The following is a 20423-nucleotide window of genomic DNA, read 5'->3' on the forward strand; positions in this document are numbered from 1 at the left end:
CAATAACAAGCAGTTTTCTGGCTGAGTGAAAACGTTTCATAGGTAATTCTACAGTCAGTGGATGTACTAACACTATCAACTACTAGGAAATTAGGTGCTGAAATATTTTACATGTTATTCATATTAAATATATGTATATATAAGTATGTGTATATGAATATATGTATATATATATATGTATACACATATGTAAATATATGCTTTTGTATATTGTTATTTATATATTTATAAATGTTACATATATATACTTAAATAAATAAAATGCAAAATATTTCAGCACATGACTTCAATCAATCAATCAATTTTATTAGTCAACTGCAATTTGCATTACAATCGAAATCGACTTTCTCAGTACTTGATAGTTTTAGAACATAACATAAAACTATATGGCATTGGACATTTTAAAAGTTTTAAGCCCCCCCTGAACATGAGAAAATCCTCGTTGTTCGATGCTGTAGCGCACATATTCCCTAGTTACTGGGGGGAAATAGGGAGTACCAATATGGCGGCTGGTGGCTTCAAAGCGACTCGTTCTAACAGACGGTGATTAGCACTCCAGTGTATAATATAGCTCAGTGTTCTGACCATCCATCTGTCATCCATTGCTCTCCACTTGTCTTTCAGTCAAGCCATCCATCCACCCGGCAGTCTATTATTCATGTCTGCATTCATCTCTCCAGCCTTCCCTTTAGTTATCCATCCATCTTCTATTTGTGCTTTTTACAGGCTTCACTTTCTGAGCTTCTACCATAAAGTTTTAACAGATTTCTACAAAAGATCTGAGGATTCTGGAAAAATTAGAGATTTTGACTAGAGTCCAACCTACTGGCCAAATATCTTTTTTGATGTTATCAGCAAACAGGCTTAAATCGGAGGCAGCCGGACTTCGACGCCGTTCCGGTTGCCTCTGATTTAAGCCTGTTTGCTGATAACATAGAAAAGATATTTGGCATGTTTTTGATATGCAGCGTCTGAATGTCTGATGCTGGGAGCGTAAAATCGAGCGACGTATCATCCACCTCTGGGTCAGATTTTGACGTTTTTCTTTTTTTTTTTTTTTGTTACCTGCTTACTCTGCACTAGAGGGAATTTTGTTTTTCTCCAGTTAATTATCATCTCCCCTCTCGTTCATGGTTATATCCTGTTTCGGGTCATGATCTGTCATACTTTAAAAGAGTGAACCCGTCCACATAGGGAATCAGACCCACATTAGGGCTGGGCGATATGGATTAAAAAATAAATCTCCGATTTTATCATACCAAATCTGATTAATCAATTTTTTTTCCTCCTTTTTGTTTCATAAAAAGAAATTATAGAAATTATTTTAAAACCTTGCTTTTATGTCAAGCATTTCATCAGGGAGTTGACCTGAATTCAAAGTGCAACTAAAAACAAGCTGTTAAACATGCTTATAAAACAAGATGGCAGCCGTGCCATTATAAAAAATGAAAATATAACAAAACATTTGCTGCTAGTGGTATTACACATTGAGCTAAGAACAGGCTTCACTGCACTTGTGAACTTCAAACTAAGTTAAAAAAAAAAGTAAATAAGTAAATGAAGTACCTCGTATTATGCTAAAAAAAAGTTTCCACTTAACAATATTTTGACAATATATTTGCCTAAATGTATATCCAGCATCACATGCTGTTCTCTTCATGGAAACCCAATGAGTGTATTGGCAAAATATAATCCAGATTTTCCAAAAATTAAATCTTAAAGAATTGTAAATTCGAATTAATCGATTAAATCTATTTATCGCCCAGCTCTAACCCACACCGATTCAAACGTTTGACATTTCTGATCCGTGTCAAGTTCAGGCTGCGGTCATCAACAGTGAGAAGACCTTCTGGGACCTGGAGTGTTATGAAGAGCCGTCAGGTCCACTTTTGTTGTTGGAGAAAAGACTGAAATTGTTGTAAAGTTCAGTTCTTTACCAGGACGTTCAGATCCGAGTCGGGTCTGAACGTTACAGCCTTTCCAAAAGCAGTCCCCTGGCAGGCGCAGCAGAGTTCTCCTTTTAACGGCACCTTTTCCCTTTGTTGTCCTGAAGGTCTCTGGGAACGGCTCGGACTCCGGAGGAAACCCAGATAAACCCAAAAAGCACTCCCCGAGAAGGCGCCTGCAGCACGCTCTGGAGGACCAGATTTACCGGATCTTCCGTAAGAGCCGGGTCCTGACCAACCAGAGCAGTAACTGCCTGTTCACGGTGCCCGCCAACCAGGCCTTCGTCTACGTGATACCGGCAGCGGATAAGGACCCGGTGAGCACTCTGCTCGCCCAGCTACGCTCCAACTGCGTCCTGTCCGAGCAGGACCCCACGCCGGTGCTGACCGGGCCCAGGAGGTATCAGCAGATGCGCCGGTCGGCCCGACAATCCGGCAGCGGCGGAGAGTCGGGCGGCTTGTCGATGGGCGGCCAGCTGGTGGACTGCAGCCTGAAGGAGTTCCTCTGGCAGCACGTGGAGCTGGTTCTGACAAAGAAGGGCTTCGACGACAGCGTGGGCCGCAACCCCCAGCCCTCCCACTTTGAGCTGCCGACCTACACCAAGTGGGTCCAGGTGGCCTCCAGACTCTACCAAGTTCTGATCGCCAACACCGACGAGGAGCTGGCCGAGCTGGCCACCAAGGTGCAGAGCCAGGTGAAGGTTCTGGACGGCTTTCTTGACGCCGACACAAAGTTCTCTGAAAACAGGTGTCAGAAGGCGCTGCCGCTGGCTCACAGCGCCTACCAGTCCAACCTGCCGCACAACTACACCACCACGGTGCACAAGAACCAGCTGGCCCAGGCGCTGCGGGTGTACAGCCAGCACGCCCGCGGCGTGGCCTTCCAGCGCTACGCGCTGCAGCTTCACGAGGACTGCTACAAGTTCTGGAGCAACGGCCACCAGCTGTGTGAGGAGCGGAGCCTGACGGACCAGCACTGTGTGCACAAGTTCCACCTGCTGCCTCAGCCAGGTCAGAACCGCTGTCCTGACCACGTTTACCGACTCACACAGGAAAAATGTGTTTTCAGTTCCTCTGAAGGGTGTCCAAAACAATAAAAAAACAAGAAGTTAGGAGCAGAAAAGCTGCAGCTTATAGGTTATTAACGTGTTCATTGGTTGAGTTCCTGTCAAATCGTTGTGTAATCGCTGCAGGTGAGAAGCCAGACATGGACCACAACCCACCCATCATGAATCACAACAGCAGGGGGCGCTCCACCAGCTCCTGTAACTGTGGCAGGAAGCAGGCTCCTCGTGAGGATCCGTTTGACGTCCAGGCTGCCAATTATGACTTCTACCAGGTCAGTTTCTGCTGATCCGCTCCGGCCACGTAACGCCTTTTTTAAAGGAGCTATCCCTGATCCTGCACAAACCCAGAAAGGGAATGAGAAGAACAGTTTAGTTTAAGCTTTAAGCTCCGCCCCCCAACAGTTTTTTTCCCTCCAATGAGAAACCCTCGACATGCACAACACTAAACACGCGCCTCACATATCGGGTAAATTATAGTTTCGTAAGTGAATGGTCAGGCTGTTCTGTTTACGCAGCCGTTGCTAAGCTGCTTAGCGACGTCTGCTTAGCGACGTCTGCTTAGCGACGTCTGCTTAGCGACGTCTGCTTAGCGACGTCTGCTTAGCGACGGCTGCTTAGCGACGGCTGCTTAGCGACGGCTGCTTAGCGACGGCTGCTTAGCGACGGCTGCTCACCTCGTTGCTCCATTGGTTGAGAAAAGTCATCCCGGGTTTTATTTTGCTGCCCTTTCCTGCTAAAAGAATCCTGGACTTGCTCGATCACTATAAATTAGTCAATTGTTGTCAAATGAATTCTTTTAACTCGTAATACATTGCCTGAAAAGCATTTTTCTTAACAAAACGTAAATAAATCCAGGTATGGTTCCTTTAAAAATAGGGCTGCTTGTAGTGAACAACCAGCTGCAGATGGTTGATTCCTGCTGGGCCATATTCTTCCCACGTTACCCGGAGAGAAATAGTCTCTAAGACATATTTTGTGTTTTTGTTTTTTCTTCTTCTCGTGTTCAGATCCTGGAGGAGAAATGTTGTGGGAAGCTGGAGAGGATCGACTTCCCGGTCTTCCAGCCCAGCACCCCCGACCCAGCGCCGGCCTCAGACCCGGTCCAGCGGCTCCCGTCTGAGGCGTCGGGCGACGGGGAGAAGCTGAAGGAGCCGAGCACCGCTCAGAGCCACACGCCCGGCGACACCAGCCTCAGCCTGGCTCTCAGTCTGGGCCAGTCCACCGACAGCCTGGGGACCTACGGGGACGGAGACGGGGCCGAAAACCAAGTCCAACCAAAGAGGCCGAGCCTCATTGACCGTCAGCCCTCCACGGTGGAGTATCTCCCGGGAATGACGCACTCGGCTTGCCCCAAAGGCCTCCTCCCGAAGTTCTCCAGCTGGTCTCTGCTCAAACTGGGCCCGGCAAAGTCCTACAACTGCCACACGGGTCTGGAGCAGCCGGGCTTTCTCCCGGGTTCCTCCTTCCTCCTGCCGTGGGACTTGGTGATCCGCTCCCGGTCGGAGGAGGACGCGGGGCTGACGGAGCCCCTGGACGGAGGCCCGTCGTCTTGGCCGGCCCCCAACAAGAGCCTGGTGGGGAAGCGGGGGAGCACGGGGGGCCTGGGCAGGGGTCGCAGGAGGGACGACGTGGCTCGGGTGTTCGTGGGGTTCGAGTACGAAGACGGCCGGGGGAGACGGTTCATCAGCAGCGGGCCTGATAAAATAGTGAAGGCCCTGGGGCCGGGGGGCGCCAAAGACCCGGCCACCAGGGTGCTGAACACCGACATGCCGCTCTACGTCCCGTCTCCGTCCCAGGGCAGAGGCCTGAAGCCGCACTTCGCTCAACTGGCCCGTCTTTTCATCGTCGTGCCCGATGCGCCGCTGGAGATAACGCTCAACCCGCAGGTAGAGAGCTCCGCTTCGTCCGTCGTCGTTAACACGAACCGCCGCCATGTTTTCCTTCTGTTCTAACAAACGTTTGGCTGCAATTCACGCTAGGGCTGGACGATATAGAAATAAAGCATATCAATAAAATAGAAATGATATTGATCGATATTTCTCAAAAAAAATATTCAAAATATACCTTTTAAGTGCAGCCCTGGTCGTTTTAACACAAACCATTATTCAACCAACTTCTTACAAAACCTGTAAGTGTTGAAGAAAAAAAAAGAACTCTCTGAAGGCTGAGTTTGTGATTGGTTGGGAGGATGCAATGACTGTAGTATTAACCTACATGATAGAACTCATTATTGATCCCTGTTTTTTATATTGAACCATACGTCTATTGATCGATATATATTGCTATTGAATTATCGTCCCGCCCACTGAGCTATATAATACACTGGAGTGCTGATTTTGCCGAAAAACTGAAGTCACTGGCCGCCATCTTGCTACTCCCTACTCTCACAGAATCCCATAGGATTTGGTTGCAACAACAAGCAGTTTTCTGGCTGAGTGAAAACGTTTCACAGGTAATTCTACAGTCAGTGGATGTACTAACACTATCAACTACTAGGAAATTAGGTGCTGAAATATTTTACATGTTATTCATATTAAATATATATATATATGTATATATAAGTATGTATATATGTATATATATGTATACACATATGTAAATATGTTTTTGTACATTGTTATTTATATATTTATAAATGTTAAACATATATATTTAAATGAATAAAATGCAAAATATTTAAGCACATGACTTTCTCAGTACTTGATAGTTTTAGAACATAACATAAAAGTTTATGGTATTTGACATTTTAAAAGTCTTAAGCCCCCCCTGAACATGAGAAAATCCTCGTTATTCAATGCTGTAGCTCACATATTCCCTAGTTACTGGGGGGAAATAGGGAGTACCAATATGGCGGCTGGTGGCTTCAAAGCGACTCGGCGACACAGGCGGCGATTAGCACTCCAGTGTATAATATAGCTCAGTGGTCCAGCCCTAATTCACGCCACTAAAGTACTTTTTTTTTTTAGATTTCTTCTGTAAGCCGTGGCTGAAAGGAAAGGGCTTAATAAAAGTTGTTTCGCCATGTTTTACTGAATCTTTTCTTACTGATGGCTGATAACGAAGCTCTCAAACATTCAGTCGCTCTCAGCAGAAGAATCCACGTGTGTGTTTTAGGACAAATAAAACAACGTTTGCCCCCTTCCTTGGTTTAAGAGGGAAAATACTCTCTTTCTGCTGTTTCCAGGTACAACCCGGCCCTCCCCCATGCCCGATCTTCCACCCCGAGCAGACGGAGGTGGCGCTGCCGCCCGACGGCTTCTGGGTGCTGCGGTTCCCTTACTCCTACGCCACAGAGCGCGGCCCCTGTTTCCCGCCCAAAGAGAACCAACCCCTCAGCAACTACAAGGTGCTGCGAGGCGTCCTGCGGGCCGCCACGGCCAACCCCCCGCCTCAGTGACCTGTGCTGCACACGGGAACTCATCCTTTTCTTTTTCAGAACAAATCATTTCCGTATATATTACTAAGATGTAATGCTCTTTTCAGCTATCATGACCAATGTTCCTGGGCCGTTAAATACCTTTAAGCTGTGTTAATTTATAAAGCAAAGTAGTAACAGGATGAAGTGCTTCCTAAGTCAGATTTATCAGTGATCGTGTTGTCTGATTGGTTTTTTTTTTTCTTGGTGCAGCAGCTTTGACTGTTTGCCTGTAAAGCAGCAGGTTTCCACCAAATGAAGATTTAATCTCGCTGGTTTCCCTTTAAAAAAAAATAAAAATAAACATTGACCAAAATCATCCTGTGAATGAACCCGAGTGTTCGATTTCTGTACATTTAAAGGTTTTTTTTTTTTTCTATCTTTAATAAAAAACCTTTTCTTTGACCAGGGAGAGAATTTGAAAGTGGGGAATGTACTGTAAACAACCCGCAGCAGCCAGCAGGGGGCGCTGTTAATGCGTGTTTTTGTGGCTTCATGTTGGTCAAAACGCTGATCGGAGTGCATTATGTTCTTGTTTCTGTAAATAAATACACAACTTTGTTTATCAGTCGTAGTCTGATTATTTTTCAGTGATACTTAATCATGGTGGGCAAATACATTTTTTTAATATACGGTCAGGTTGGTTTGGATCAGTTTTTTTTCCGGCTATTAAATTAAATCACCATTTAATATCTGCTTTTTTGTGTTTCCTCAGGTCTAAAGTCAAAATTAGATTTAGTTTTAGGCTAAATAATTAAATCCTTGACAGTTTGGTGCATTAAATCACACATTTTTCTCCATTAGATGGACCCACTGCTCTTTAACTTTTCCTAAAGTCACAGTTTTTAAGACCTCCAGGGCTTTCCAAAGCAGTGGTCCTCAACCCTGATCTCATAACTATGATGTCCTAGAACCTCTCAGACCTCCTCAGGTTGAGGTCCAGTTCTGCAGAAATCACCCAGAGGGTGTTTGGTCTCACCAAAATGAAGTAATATGTGATTGGGGGTAGCTGACCTCTGGGCTTTTATTCATCTATTTCTATACACCGTAGCTAATACGTGACATTTTCAACACAATTATCAGAGAATAAAGCACAGCAGCTGACTTGGAAGCAATATTGTAAAACTCACTAAATAAAAATAACTAAAACCACACACTAGATCCTAGATCAGAATGAATGAAATATTCTTATTAAATGCTTTGTCCTTTACATAGTTGAATGTGCTGACAACAAAATCATCTATTACCATCTAATGTAGAACAGATTACTGGATCAATGTGTGCTTCTTTTGTCTCTCTTGTTGTGTCTCTGCTCTGTCTTCTGTAACCCCCAGTCGGTCGAGGCAGATGACCGTTCATACTGAGCCCGGTTCTGCTGGAGGTTTTCCTTCTTGTTAATGGGTGGTTTTTCTCTCCACTGTCGCTTCATGCTTGCTCAGTATGAGGGATTGCTGCAAAGCCATGTACAATGCAGACGACTCTCCCTGTGGCTCTACGCTTCTCCAGGAGTGAATGCTGCTTGTCGGGACTTTGATGCAATCTTTGATTGACCAATCTGTATAATATGATTGAATTTGACTTTGTAAAGTGCCTTGAGATGACATGTTTCATGAATTGGTGCTATATAAATAAAATTGAATTGAATTGAATTGAATGAAATTTTCCAGACCATGGAGGTCTGGATTTGGAGCCACACTCAAAATTAAAGTGGAAAAACACTACAGGTGGATCCAACTTGTATGTAAATGTCCTTAAAACAAGTCAAAATGAGGCTCAGTAGCGTGTATGATCTCTTTAAAACTCCTGGGTGTGCTCCTGACGAGGTGGAGGACGGTTAGCATCAATGCTTTGGTCTTGCAGGAACAACATAACATATAACATATTCTTGCTACACATTTAAGACCAGAAAGTTGCTTTAGAATTGCTTTTACAATTCTGTTATTGTTATTTTAAACATTCATGGTGTTAGTCTGTCCTGAGTCAGCCGTGAAGACCCGAGGACATGCACTGAGGTGGTGGATGGGGTACAAATACCTCAGAGTTCACCTGGACCACAGGCTGGACTGGAGACACAACAGAGATGCTGCCAATGAGAATGAACAGCACAATTTATTTGTTGACGAAGCTCAGGTCCCTCAGTGTTTGCTGCAAGATGTCGCAGCTCTTCTATAAGTCTGCAGTAGAGAGTGCCGTCGTGTAATTATTGAATTTGTCGGAGTTCATCGTAAGTTAAAGGCATTTTTTTTCATATTTGTGTTAATTTTTAATCCAGCTCCTTCATTCTTCATGATAATATTCTTTTATTTGTCTAATAAATATTATTTATTTACATATTTTAGCTTTATTTAGTGGGAATTTTGTGTTCAAAACCTTTTTTAGCCTTTATTTAGCACCTTGTGTTACAGTTAACCGCATAAAACCAGCCCTGTTTATAGCTTTTGGTTGACAGAATCAGACAGAAACCGCCATTAATCGCCCAGAAAACGTTCCTCATATGTCATCTGCAGGATGTAGAAGTCTGAAGATGGGGCCTTGTCCTCCCAACACCTGCTGCGTGTAAATTACTGGAGTAACGTCTACCACACAGCAAAAAGAGAACTAAAAATAAGTAAAATGTTCTTGAAATTAATGTATTTGCCCTTGATTTGAGCAGGTAAATAAGATTATTTGCCAATGCAATGAGTATTTTTACCCCTAAAATAAGATAGTTAGAAATTCTGCATTTGAAATAAGGTGATGAAGATGAATTGTTCCTATTTTAAGTGCATAAATCTTATTCCATTGGCAAATAGTCCTATTTATCTGCTCAAATCAAGGAAAAATACTTTCATTTCAAGAAAATAATTCTTATTTTTAGGTCTATTTTTGTTGTGCATGATTGCTTTTAATTGCCTGAAATAAACCAACATACTGATACTAGACTTTGATCAGTTATGTTTATGTCATATTCCTATCCAACAAAGGGTTACAGCTTTGTCTCTGAATGTTAAAGGTATTTCCTGCTTCTTTTTCTTTTTTCTTTTTTTTTTTTGGACTGGCAGATTGTTTGGACCACATACAAACGCCTGCAGGCAGTTCAAGCTCACCAGCTGCAGCACAATGTTGCCACAACAGAAGGTGACAGTTAACGGCAGAGAGAGCTGCAGGCCGGCCCCGCTTTGTCCTTCAACGGAATCTAACGCGCACCTTTTCCTTACACAGATCAGATTTACTCTATCTGCAAAATACAAACAAAAAAAATTAAACACTGGAAACTGTAATAGTTACTCATTAGGTTTAATTTCTGTTTCTATAATGATCCATGATCAGTATAGCTTTAGCAGCTAGATACCATTTATTGTGTTAATGAAATATTTTTTGACATATTTAAATGTTTCAGATCAATTAGCGTAATTAAAGATAACCTGAGTAAAAAGGAACAGCAGATTATGCGTGATGGGTTTATTCACTAACAGAAAAGGCTCTACAGATTAACCTGGGCTGTGTGAAAATGTAAAGCCCACTAAAGCTTAATAAATGGACGTGTGCCACATTTGAGAGGAATGATGAAGCATTTGTGATTAACCAAACACAGAGAAACAGTATTTGGTTCCTATGCTCCACTTATCTGGAATAAATCAGAAAACTGTAAAAGTGCTGAAAGCCTGAGCTCCTTTAAATCAATATAAAAAAAATACATTTGTTTAGGATTGCCTTCAACTGTTCTAGATAAACTGTTTTACTAAAACATCATTAGTTTAAGTTTGGAGTCCAACTGCCTTTAAAATCATTAATAATTGCTTTTAGTTTCAATATTATCATGTTTTATTTTGTTTAAATTTTTACATATTTTACTTTTATTCTGTTTTTAAATTTCTATATTTTAATCATATAAAGCACTTTTTGTAGGGAAATGTGCTATAAAAATAAATTTACCTTTCCTATTACATCATGATGGAGAATGTTTGGCCCACTGTTCCCACTAATTGTTTAAATTCAGTCACATTCGTTGGTTTTATGTTATAATCTTCTCGTTTAAGGTCTTCCAACACAGCATCAAAATTTTTTTTTTTACTTATTTAGAGATGGTCCTGCTGCATGACCCAAATTAGCTTGAGCAAAAGGTTGCAAACCGACATTCAGACAGTTTTCCTCTTTGCTAGAGAGCAGAATTCATGGTTCCATTAATTACAGCAAGTCTTTCAGATCCTGAAGAAGCCCCCTGAGGTGTGGCAGGGTACACCTGCACCTTTAATGCGGGGGAACAGGGTTTGAATCCTGGTTGCCTCAGGAAAGGCATCTGGTGTAAAGCATCACCTTACCACAACCATGCATGTCCGTCTGCATGATGTTCTTTTTCTGAAATACTGTGAATTTTACACCTCATGTAACTGGACGCACAGCTTCCAAGAAGGTTCGGTATTGTCTCGTCTGTCTTGCAGATCATTATGATGTTTTTAGCAAACGTGAGATACGTTAGTTTATTGTTTTTGGTCAACAGGTGTTTCATGCTCAGTCTCTGGATTACTGTTGGGTCATGAACATTAACTGAGACAAGTGGACCGCAGTGGTTAAGATGTTCTGGGTTCTTGTGTGACATCCTGGATTGGTAATTGGTGCCTTCTTTGAGTAATTTTTAGAATAAGCGGCAGGTCGGCCACTCCTGGGAAGGTCCACTGTTCCATATGTTCTCCATTTGTAGATCATGGCTCTCGTTGTGGTTTTCTGGAGACCCAAAGCCCTAGCAATGCTTTTATAAAGTAATACCCAAACTGGTGTCAATGATTTGGTTTTACACATCTGCTTAGATTTCTTTAGGCTATAGCATGATGTTTTGTCCTTTAAAGGATGTTTTAACCTGCTTCCTGTCGTCGGACAGGTTCTGTTTAAGCGGTTTCTCGACTCTGAAGGTCTGGCTCTAATCAGGCTTAGGTGTGGCTAAAGAAATTGAACAAAAAAATGCCGTTAATCACGGTCAGTTCATGTTTTAATCATGGCGGGCAAATACATTTTTACATACGGCCAGGTTGGTTTGGATCAGTTTTTTCCCAATATTAACTCAATTCACCATTTAATATCTACTTTTTTGTGTTTCCTCAGGTCTGATGTTAAAATTAGATTTTGAATTATAAAAATAAGTCTCACGAAAAAGTGTTTTCTGTTGTTGTTATTATGGACTGTCTTTTGAGGTAACATGTTACCTTATCACAGTTATTTATTTTAGCTCTAACACTGAGTGATAATACTAAATAACTTGACTTTCACAGTGATTTAAGTACTACCAGATATTCTAACTGGATCTGATAACAACATGTAAGTGTTCTTACATGTTGTGCATTCAAATGTGAAAAGCATGTGTCTGCATATAAATGCTGCTCAGTATTTTCTATTTTGTGCAGCAGGGCTCTATTGAGATAGACCCAATCAGATGTGTACAAAATAGGGTTTATTTCTCCATCTTTCACTTTGTTTTTACATGAGTGGCAGCCATATTGAATTTGAATTTGGAATAAAAACAATTCCCAGGGTTTATTCTTTGATTTTCCTACTTGGGGAAAAAGGAAATTCTGACAGTCAAGTACAACTTGAACACACCAAGAAGGGCTGCAGATGAAGAAAGAAAATTGCATGACTTCAGCAAACAGCTACACAGTTTAAGGAAAAATATGTAATCATAAAGAAATCTGACTTAAATTCTAAGTTTAAAAATTGTCTACAACTGCATTTACATTAATTAAAAAAACACTAAAGATCCATATAACATGTTTTAAAATCATATAGGATTATAACCTTCAAATGCAGAAGATTCTTCTAAAACGATCATAATTATCTGAATCAAAATCATGAGCTAAACTTTCTTTTAATTACTTCTCTGCGCTAAATATTACTTGAAAAACAATTTAGGTGCATCTCAAGACTTTGTTAAAACAAAAATATAAAACCTTCAGGACACTCACTCATAAAGAAAAACAACCTGGTGGGCGGGGCCTGTGCTGCTGACCAATCGTGTCCAACAGAGATTTCTTTGGCGGGAAACGTCAATCTTAGCATATGGGAAAGAATAACCAGGTTTTGTTCTCGCTGCTTACTGCACAATTTCAGTAACTGAGCTGAATTTTTATTTCAAATTTTTAGTCAGCTAAAATATTTGGTTTATTGTAAAAAAAAAAAAAAAGCCAAATCACAGAGTTTTTACATGATAAACAACAAGACCTTTGAATCGGGATATTGGTGATAGGTGAGTTACTAGAACTCTCTCAGCCAATTCATACCTCCGTTTTGTACCAGTTCTCATTTTGTCCTTTACTTCCATTTTGTACCTGTAAACAAACCATTTTATATGCATCCACTCAAACCATCGGCTATCAGTTTATTTCTTATCTTATAAAGTGTTTACGAATTATTAAGATAAGTCATAAAAATGCACAAATGTGACAAGTAATTCTATTATATATTATCTGTTTCTCTTTATTATGGCTCTGCCCATTTGGGCAAGCTAACAGCTCTAAAATATGACAAATTAGGACCCCCAATCAAACCAAAAATAAGTTACTTCTTATTGGTAGTTATTTATAATGAAGTCATATAAAGATTTTTTTTTTTTTTTTTACACAAGACTATGAGTAAGACATGGAAAGTTACTTTAAATATTCCATTGGTGAAAACCTTCCTCCTGGTTGGTTCTAATGGCCACATGGTTAGCACAAAACATTCCCAGGTACCATTTGATGCCCCCAAAAGTTGGGTATGAAATGGCAAAGGGTGAAAAGACCAGCAAACCAATGCCTGGCACAACTCGTTAATGGTCAGTAAACACTGAGATAAATTTTCCATGTAAGATCACATTACTGTAATACTAATTTTCCACAATTTCTTCTCAGCCCTGAACTAGTTATAGCTTTTCTGTGTTGTTGCCAAGGAGGGTAGGATCATTGGTCGCTTGTACTTTGTCAAAAAAGTTAAAATCGACAACATAGCGGCAGTTGGGGGAGCTGAATAGCACTGGCTTGAACTCATAGCCCCACCGGATCTCCTGAGGGATGTAGGAGGTGCGGCTCTGACACGTCGCCGCGGTCGACTCCATGGTGGCATTGAGCGTTATGAGCAGCTCAAAGTTTCGATTGAGCAGGGACTCTGCAGTCAGTCCGGCCAATGGGCTCTTCTCATCGATGACATGGTAGAAGGTGAGCGGTAGGATCAGGAAAGGACAGTCACCGCTGGAGTCCATGTAGAAGTCTACAGAGCTCTGGTGGATCTGAGTCTGCTCTCCTTCCTCTGTAACATTGGACTGAAACAGCTTTCCTGTCAGCTGGCACTGGATCAGCAGACTTTTCCTCATGTTGGCCACTCTTATCATCAGGCACAGCTTGCCTTGGTGCCGGCAAATCACCGCCTCCTGGCTGAACTTTATCGTTTCTGCTCGCTTCTTGGGTCGGGCCAGTTTGGCCAGAAAGGCACCGGTGACGAAGATCTCCGCCAAGCCGGTGATGACGAGCTGAGCCACCAACGTGAAGATCGCTAGAGGACACTCTTCGGAGATGTAGCGGAATCCATAGCCGATGGTGGTCTGTGACTCCAGAGAGAACAGGAAGGCCCCCGTGAGGCTCTCCACATTCGTCACACAGGATATGTGGGTCGAATTGGCTCCAGTGTCAAAGTCTCCATTCCCCATGCCGATGAAGTAGAAGAAGATCCCAAAGATAAACCAGGTCATGACGAAGGTGGAGGCAAACAGAGTGAGCTTGTAACGCCACTTCATGTCCACCACGGTGGTCCAGATGTCATGAAGGTAGAGCTTGACCATTCCTTCCACGTTGTCGATCAGAACATTGTTGTGACCGTCCTTAGACACGATCCTTCGCTGGACCTCCTTCTTAGCCTTCCGCTTCACCATGATGCTCTACTTCAACAAAAACTGGCTCTGACTACAGAACTTTTATTCCCACATTCCAGACCGAAGGGCTGGCGAAAGAAACAAAAGGAGATAAGATTAATATTATCATAGAATTGTGTTTTCTTTAACTGCCAAAGTCTTTGGTCATTAATCATGTCTATATAGTTTGATTCCAGAGAACAAGCTATTCTTGTAATATTTAAAAAAGAATCCTGAATAATCATGACTTTCTGCATTTATTTAAAGATTTTCTGAGGATCTTTGCTCTTTTTTGATGAAATTGTTTCCCGGTCTTTGGACTTGACCTTGACTGACTATTGTACAGCGTGTGCTGAGGTAAAACGGTTCTTCGAAAAAGACATTCAAGAAACCTTGATAATTATTGATTAGGACCCTTAAGAGAGATCAGAAATAAGTCACAATACATAAAAGCAGAAATAATAATGAGTTTGGAGCAGTTAAAACCTTTGCCTTGTAATGTATGCGATTGAACCAAAACACAACAACCAAACTAAGTAAAATTACACAATTATCTGTCGATCTATCCACGTTCTGCCCCTGTTTAATCTGCACAGGGTCTCATGGAGGCTGGTGCCTTTCTCCAGCGGTCATTAAGCAAGAGGCAAAGTACGCCTTGGACAGATTAACAATCCATCACAGGGCAACACAGGCAGGACAAAGAGCCACTCAAAGCTGAGCCTAATTTAGAGAGTACAGTTAACCTAAATTGCATATTTTTGGACAGCAGGAGACAACGACTGTTACCACCATGCAGCCCCACACAATTATGTATCAAGCCAAAGATGTTTTATAAGTGTTTACTTGGATGACAGCTTACTAAAATATTAACCAGCTTGATGAGGCTGTAACCTTGAATCGTTTTCAACCAAGGTCCATTGTGTTTAAAAATTAACTATTTATATTAGAGACCATTAATTGAGTTGTTGTGTTGTAAACAACCTTATTGAGGTAAGCTGAAGGTCAGTAACAAAAATAATAAAACGTAATGACGATGGTTGTAATGTGGGCTAGCTGAACACAAGAGGTTTGCTGTAGATTATGCAATCAGTCCCAGAATTCACAGTTGACATTATTTTAAATCAGAAACCACTTAAATGTTCACATCAGCACAATGTGGGAAAAGGAAAGTATTTTAAATAGCTATTATATCACTCTGCCATATACAGATCAGGAATAATAATCTGCCAAATGTGGTTATTGCAACTGTTTTATTTTACCTTACACTCTTGGTTTTATGAAATTTACTGCAATTTACTGTGATTTTTCAAGCTGTATGCAAACGAAATTTCGTTCTGTACGCACTTTGTGCATATAAAATGACAAATAAAGTTGTCTAAGTCTAAGTCTTTATCTCAGGAACATCTAAATTACTTGTACTTGACTACTTTCTTCACTACGTATTGGTATGTAAAGTATTTCTGAAGTACATGAAAAACATGGGGCAGCATTATTAGCTATTTAGACTGTACACACAAAAACTAACAAAACAGATTAATACACTGGAAACATAGTGATAAATTTAAACATAATTGATACAAACACATAAACTTTAGGCTTTGTATTTTTCTTTAAACACTGTCAACTAAGAGTTTTTTGTTTTGTTCCTTTAACGCTAAAGCTAACTGTTCAAGCTAACTGTTCAAGGTAACTGTTCACGCTAAAAGAGCTAACTAAAATGCAGTTTTACGTCACCAAAATATAACTAACAAAGAGCGTTTCACATAAATGCTAACTGAATGAACAGCTGAATGGGTTTTTAAATATTCTGATAGAAAGATCCTCTGTAATAATGCACATTGCATGATTTTCCATTTGTGATTCGGCTGTTTGCTAATGCTAGTTTTCCAAGTGATCCATATTGAAGTAACACATCATTTTAACAATAATTTTTAATTTAGCATTGTTACATAAACACATCACTATGGATGTTAGCTTAAGGTCATCGAGTGTTCTGAGTCGTTGCAACCACCCAGGCAACCGTATCAAAGCTAATTGGAACATCTTTGATACTTTTCAAACACTACAATGTTTTGTAAACCTTAGATCAATTTAACACTGAGTTAATTTATTTATTCATCCCATTTTAAGACACATATCTTTATTTAATTGCTTTCAGATTTCAGTTTCTGCATAGCTCTGTTATGGTGTCGCCACTGCGTCTCAGACAGGTTGAGGTCTGGACTTTGACTGGACCATTGTCAGTCATTTGGTTGTAGATTTACTGCTGGCTTCGGGATCCTTGATTTTCTCCTGCAGTCCAACTTCAGCTTTGTTTTATGAGTCAGAAAGACGGACTCACATATGACCTCAGAATACTTTGGTGTAGCCTACAGAGGCGTTTATGGTCAACACAGCGACTAAAATGCTCTGTGGATGCAAAACAAACCCCGTTCATCATCCCTCCACCACCGTGCTTGAAAGTTAGACTTGGAAAACTTGCTATATTCGAAAGAGCCATGAATTTTGTTTTTTAGAGGAAAGCACTGAAGGAAAATATATGCACACCAGTTTTGATCTTAAGCTCAAGGGTACTTGGGTTATGCAGCAGGGCAATCGTCCAAAGCACATCAGCAAATCCACCTCTGGATGGCAGAGTTAAAGATTTTGAGTCTCCTAGTCAATGTAAGGACTTCATTCTGATGGAGCCTAAACAACCAATTCAAACTCAAAAACCCTCCACTGTGGCCGACATAAAGCAATTCAGGAAAGACTCGTTATCACAAATGTTTGATGGTAGTTGTTGCTGCCATGGTTGGAACACCCAATTATTAGCTTTTCTGCGTATTGGGGTCATCTGCATCATCTTATTTCATTACACAGATGGCCAAGTTGGTTTGGAAATTGTTTTTTCCCTTAATGATTGAAACCGTAATTTAAAAACTGCACTTTGTCATTTCTAGTGATGTTTGTCTGATTTAAGATTTAGGCTGAAAGACGTGTGACAAAAAAAGCGAAAACAGAAGAAATATAGAGGTTGAAAATACTATTTCAAAGCACTGATTGAGTAATAATACTATTTTGACGCAGTTAGGCAATTATATATATATAAAAAACTGAATCATATACCATAAAAAGCAAGTTAATATGTCCTGAAAATAACATAGGTATGCTGGAATAAGCATGCAAACAGGTATCATATCTAAAAAGTTCATGTTTAGAGACATTTCCTCAGTATTTAGTCTACAGTACAAGGCATTATCCCTTTAGTCAAACATTGCAAGGACCCGTGTTAATTAATAATCATCAATTTCTTTATAAATCTGTATTGTACTCACCTTCAGTTCGGTCTCAAACACTTGTCCTCACTTGTTTCATTGTCCCAATAAATCTGTAAGATGAAACTGTCCCACAGCGCGCAGTTCAGTGTCTTCTTTCTCCTTTTGTCCCGAGTTGTGAGTTCTGAACTTTGGCACAACGGTGTTCAGGGAAGAACATAGTCAAGACACAAAGCTGGGCTGTAAAATGTGATCTACATGGGGGCTGGCTTTCACTCCCTCCCACACGCACACCTCCCATTCACCCTCACCTGTCCACAGGTAGGAAAAACAAGGGTGGCTGCTTGGCACTGGTTTTCCTTACTATACGGTTGTTGTTGCTTCATACACGAGCCCAGATTTACTGATTTCAGAAGCCATTTAAAGGACATAATGAACCGTCTTTGAGCACACTGGGTGTTACGGCAAATGAATGGTTGCGTGACTGAATAAAGGTCAAACTACAAAAGGAAGGAAAAATACATAATGTTAATGTGAATTATTTGGGAAACTCTCTATATTTCTGTGTAAATGTGACCAAGAACATCATTTATACTCATGAAGGTGGATAGAAAATAATCCTATTATACAAATGAGACAAAACTATTGTACCTGTTAATTTATTTACTCAGTAAAGTGTTATCAATGACTCTTTGGTGAAAGGTAAAAGAACTTATTTGTTGTCGACAGCTATTTATCTATGAGTTATTCTGTTACTGTGACAGTTTAGGGAAAAAACACTCAAATTCTCCCAATTTTACCAGATTTGGAATTTCAGTATACTTCAAAAAAATTTAAGAGGTGGTTTTTCTAATCTTTTTCCACCTGATTTAACCAGTAACTATAATGAGCTGGAAAAATGTGGACTACTAACAGAAATCTGAACCAAAAAATAAAATATAAAAGAGAAGGAAACTCCAGTGCACTGGAAACACACCTAATAAGTAAAAAGTGGTCTTTGGGTAAATCCAGCTGTAAATCCAGCCGTAAAGAGGTCACAACAAGTGCGTTAAAGAAGGACTTCTGGTCAGATGAGACCAATATTTTACTTTTTGGCCTAGTTGTAAAACCTTAAGTGACGGAGGACTAACTGCACATCACGCTGAACTGAGAGAGAAAAAACAGGGAGGTTGTGAGATGTGAAAATGCATAATGCTTTTTTTCCCCACAGCCTGGGGACTGTCTCTGTGGTGGCTAGTAGTTGTAACTAGCAGTCTGTATACACTGCAAAAACGGAACTTAAAATAAGTAAAATGTTCTTAAAATAAGTGGATTAGGCCTTGATTTGAGCAGGTAAATAAGATAATTTGCCAATGGAACAAGATTTTTGACCTTAAAATAGGAACAACTCATCACGATCATCTTATTACAAGTGCAGGATGTCTAAATATCTTATTTTAGGGGTCAAAATACTTATTTCATTGGCAAAGAATCTTATTTACCTGCTCAAATCAAGGACAAATACACCAACTTTAGAACATTTTACTTATTTTTAGATCTGTTTTTGCAGTGTAAAAGTCTATACTGTTTCTGTGGGGTCTGCAGAGATGGTAGCTGCCCTTTTTCTGACCCTATACCCGTACAAGTCCTGGATGGAGGGAAGGTCGTGCCGGATGATCTTCTCCAAGAACCCAATTGTTCGTTGTAGTTAGACTGAATGATGGCAGGAGATGATCATCTGCTCCTGAGGAAGGCTCAACTTCTTGAGTTTCCGCAGGACGTCCAGTCTCTGCTGGGCCTTCCTCCAAACAGTGTCTATGTGTGAGGGCCATCTTGGGTGTTTCCTGGGAAGCTGAAGCAATCCACAGCAGAACCATATAATAGAACCTGGTGGTGGGAGCTTTATTCTGTGGGGATACTTTTCCTCGGCAGAGACAGGGAACCCAGTTTGAGCTCAAAAATATCTATTAGAGGCTGCAAAAGACTTGAAAATGGATTCAAGGTTTACCTTCCAGCAGGACAATGAACCCAAACATACAGCTAGAGCTACTGTACTGTTGAATAGTTCAAATTGATGCATGTTCATGTGTTAGAAAGGCCCAGTGAAAGCCCAGACCTTAATTTGAGGTGTATAAATCTGGTAGAGAAAATCCTAAAAGACCTAAAGCTGTAATTGCAGATACAGGTGGTGCAACAAATGATTGACACATAGGGACTGAATATCAATGCATTTCACATTTTTCAAATTCCTAATTATAAAAATAAAAAATAAACCCATGCACGATTTTTCTGCCATCTCAAAATTCGGCACTAAATTGTGCAGTGTTGTATTAAATAACATAAAATACACCAGAGTTCATTGGTATAACAACACAAATGTGAGAAGGTTTAGGAGGTGTAAATACGTGGACTGGATCTGGAGTGTTTTAAGAGGAACGGGATAATGGGTTCAAGCAGCGCTCTGGGAAGAATAGCTTTGTCTTTTTGCAACACGGTGAATGATTACTGGAAATAAAGGGCAACGGGGCTGAGTGGCAGACAGTTTCCAGCTAACACACAATATACGTGGTCTAAACAATGTCTTATGCGGGATTCTGCAGGTGGGATGCAAACTGTGTGTATGGTATTCTATTGAGTTATCAAATAAACGTTCAGGGATGAGAAGAGCCTAAATAAAGCTAAACGAACACCCAGGGAGGAGGTTTGGTATCAGTAAAACTGTCATAACTTAAGCAGTTATCCCATTCAGGCAGGACATGAAAGGTAAAACTTGCAGAAGCGTAACTCAGAAGTGTGTATTAAACATGTTTGTAGAGGTTTGTTGTGAACGTAATGCTGGTTGAAGTGAAGTGTCAGAACGTTTCCTTTAATGAGTTATTGACCTTGGATCACTCTCCTCAGCTTTGC

The 20423-nt window shown here is 40.8% G+C and overlaps 2 protein-coding genes across 2 annotated transcripts in view; one reads left to right on the forward strand and one right to left on the reverse strand.

The window, feature by feature from the left end:
* Window positions 1-6996, forward strand: part of smg8 (SMG8 nonsense mediated mRNA decay factor) — a 7973-nt gene extending 977 nt beyond the window's left edge. Inside the window, exons 2-5 of the mRNA XM_021308034.2 lie at window positions 2054-2957; window positions 3140-3285; window positions 4021-4899; window positions 6198-6996. Of these exons, the coding sequence (XP_021163709.2) occupies window positions 2054-2957; window positions 3140-3285; window positions 4021-4899; window positions 6198-6410 (2142 nt within the window). The 3' untranslated portion in view covers window positions 6411-6996. The remainder of the gene's footprint in view (window positions 1-2053; window positions 2958-3139; window positions 3286-4020; window positions 4900-6197) is intronic.
* A 4903-nt stretch (window positions 6997-11899) lies between these two features.
* kcnj15 (potassium inwardly rectifying channel subfamily J member 15) lies at window positions 11900-17781 on the reverse strand. Its single transcript, XM_012881464.3, has 2 exons — window positions 17598-17781; window positions 11900-14369 (listed from the first exon to the last, which is right to left on the reverse strand). Exon 2 carries the CDS (start codon window positions 14299-14301, stop codon window positions 13300-13302), a length of 1002 nt encoding a protein of 333 aa, XP_012736918.1. The 5' UTR covers window positions 14302-14369; window positions 17598-17781; the 3' UTR covers window positions 11900-13299.
* Between the last annotated feature and the right edge of the window lie 2642 nt (window positions 17782-20423).

Source organism: Fundulus heteroclitus, chromosome 11, assembly GCF_011125445.2.
Source record: "Fundulus heteroclitus isolate FHET01 chromosome 11, MU-UCD_Fhet_4.1, whole genome shotgun sequence".
In the NCBI taxonomy this organism is placed as follows: domain Eukaryota; kingdom Metazoa; phylum Chordata; class Actinopteri; order Cyprinodontiformes; family Fundulidae; genus Fundulus; species Fundulus heteroclitus.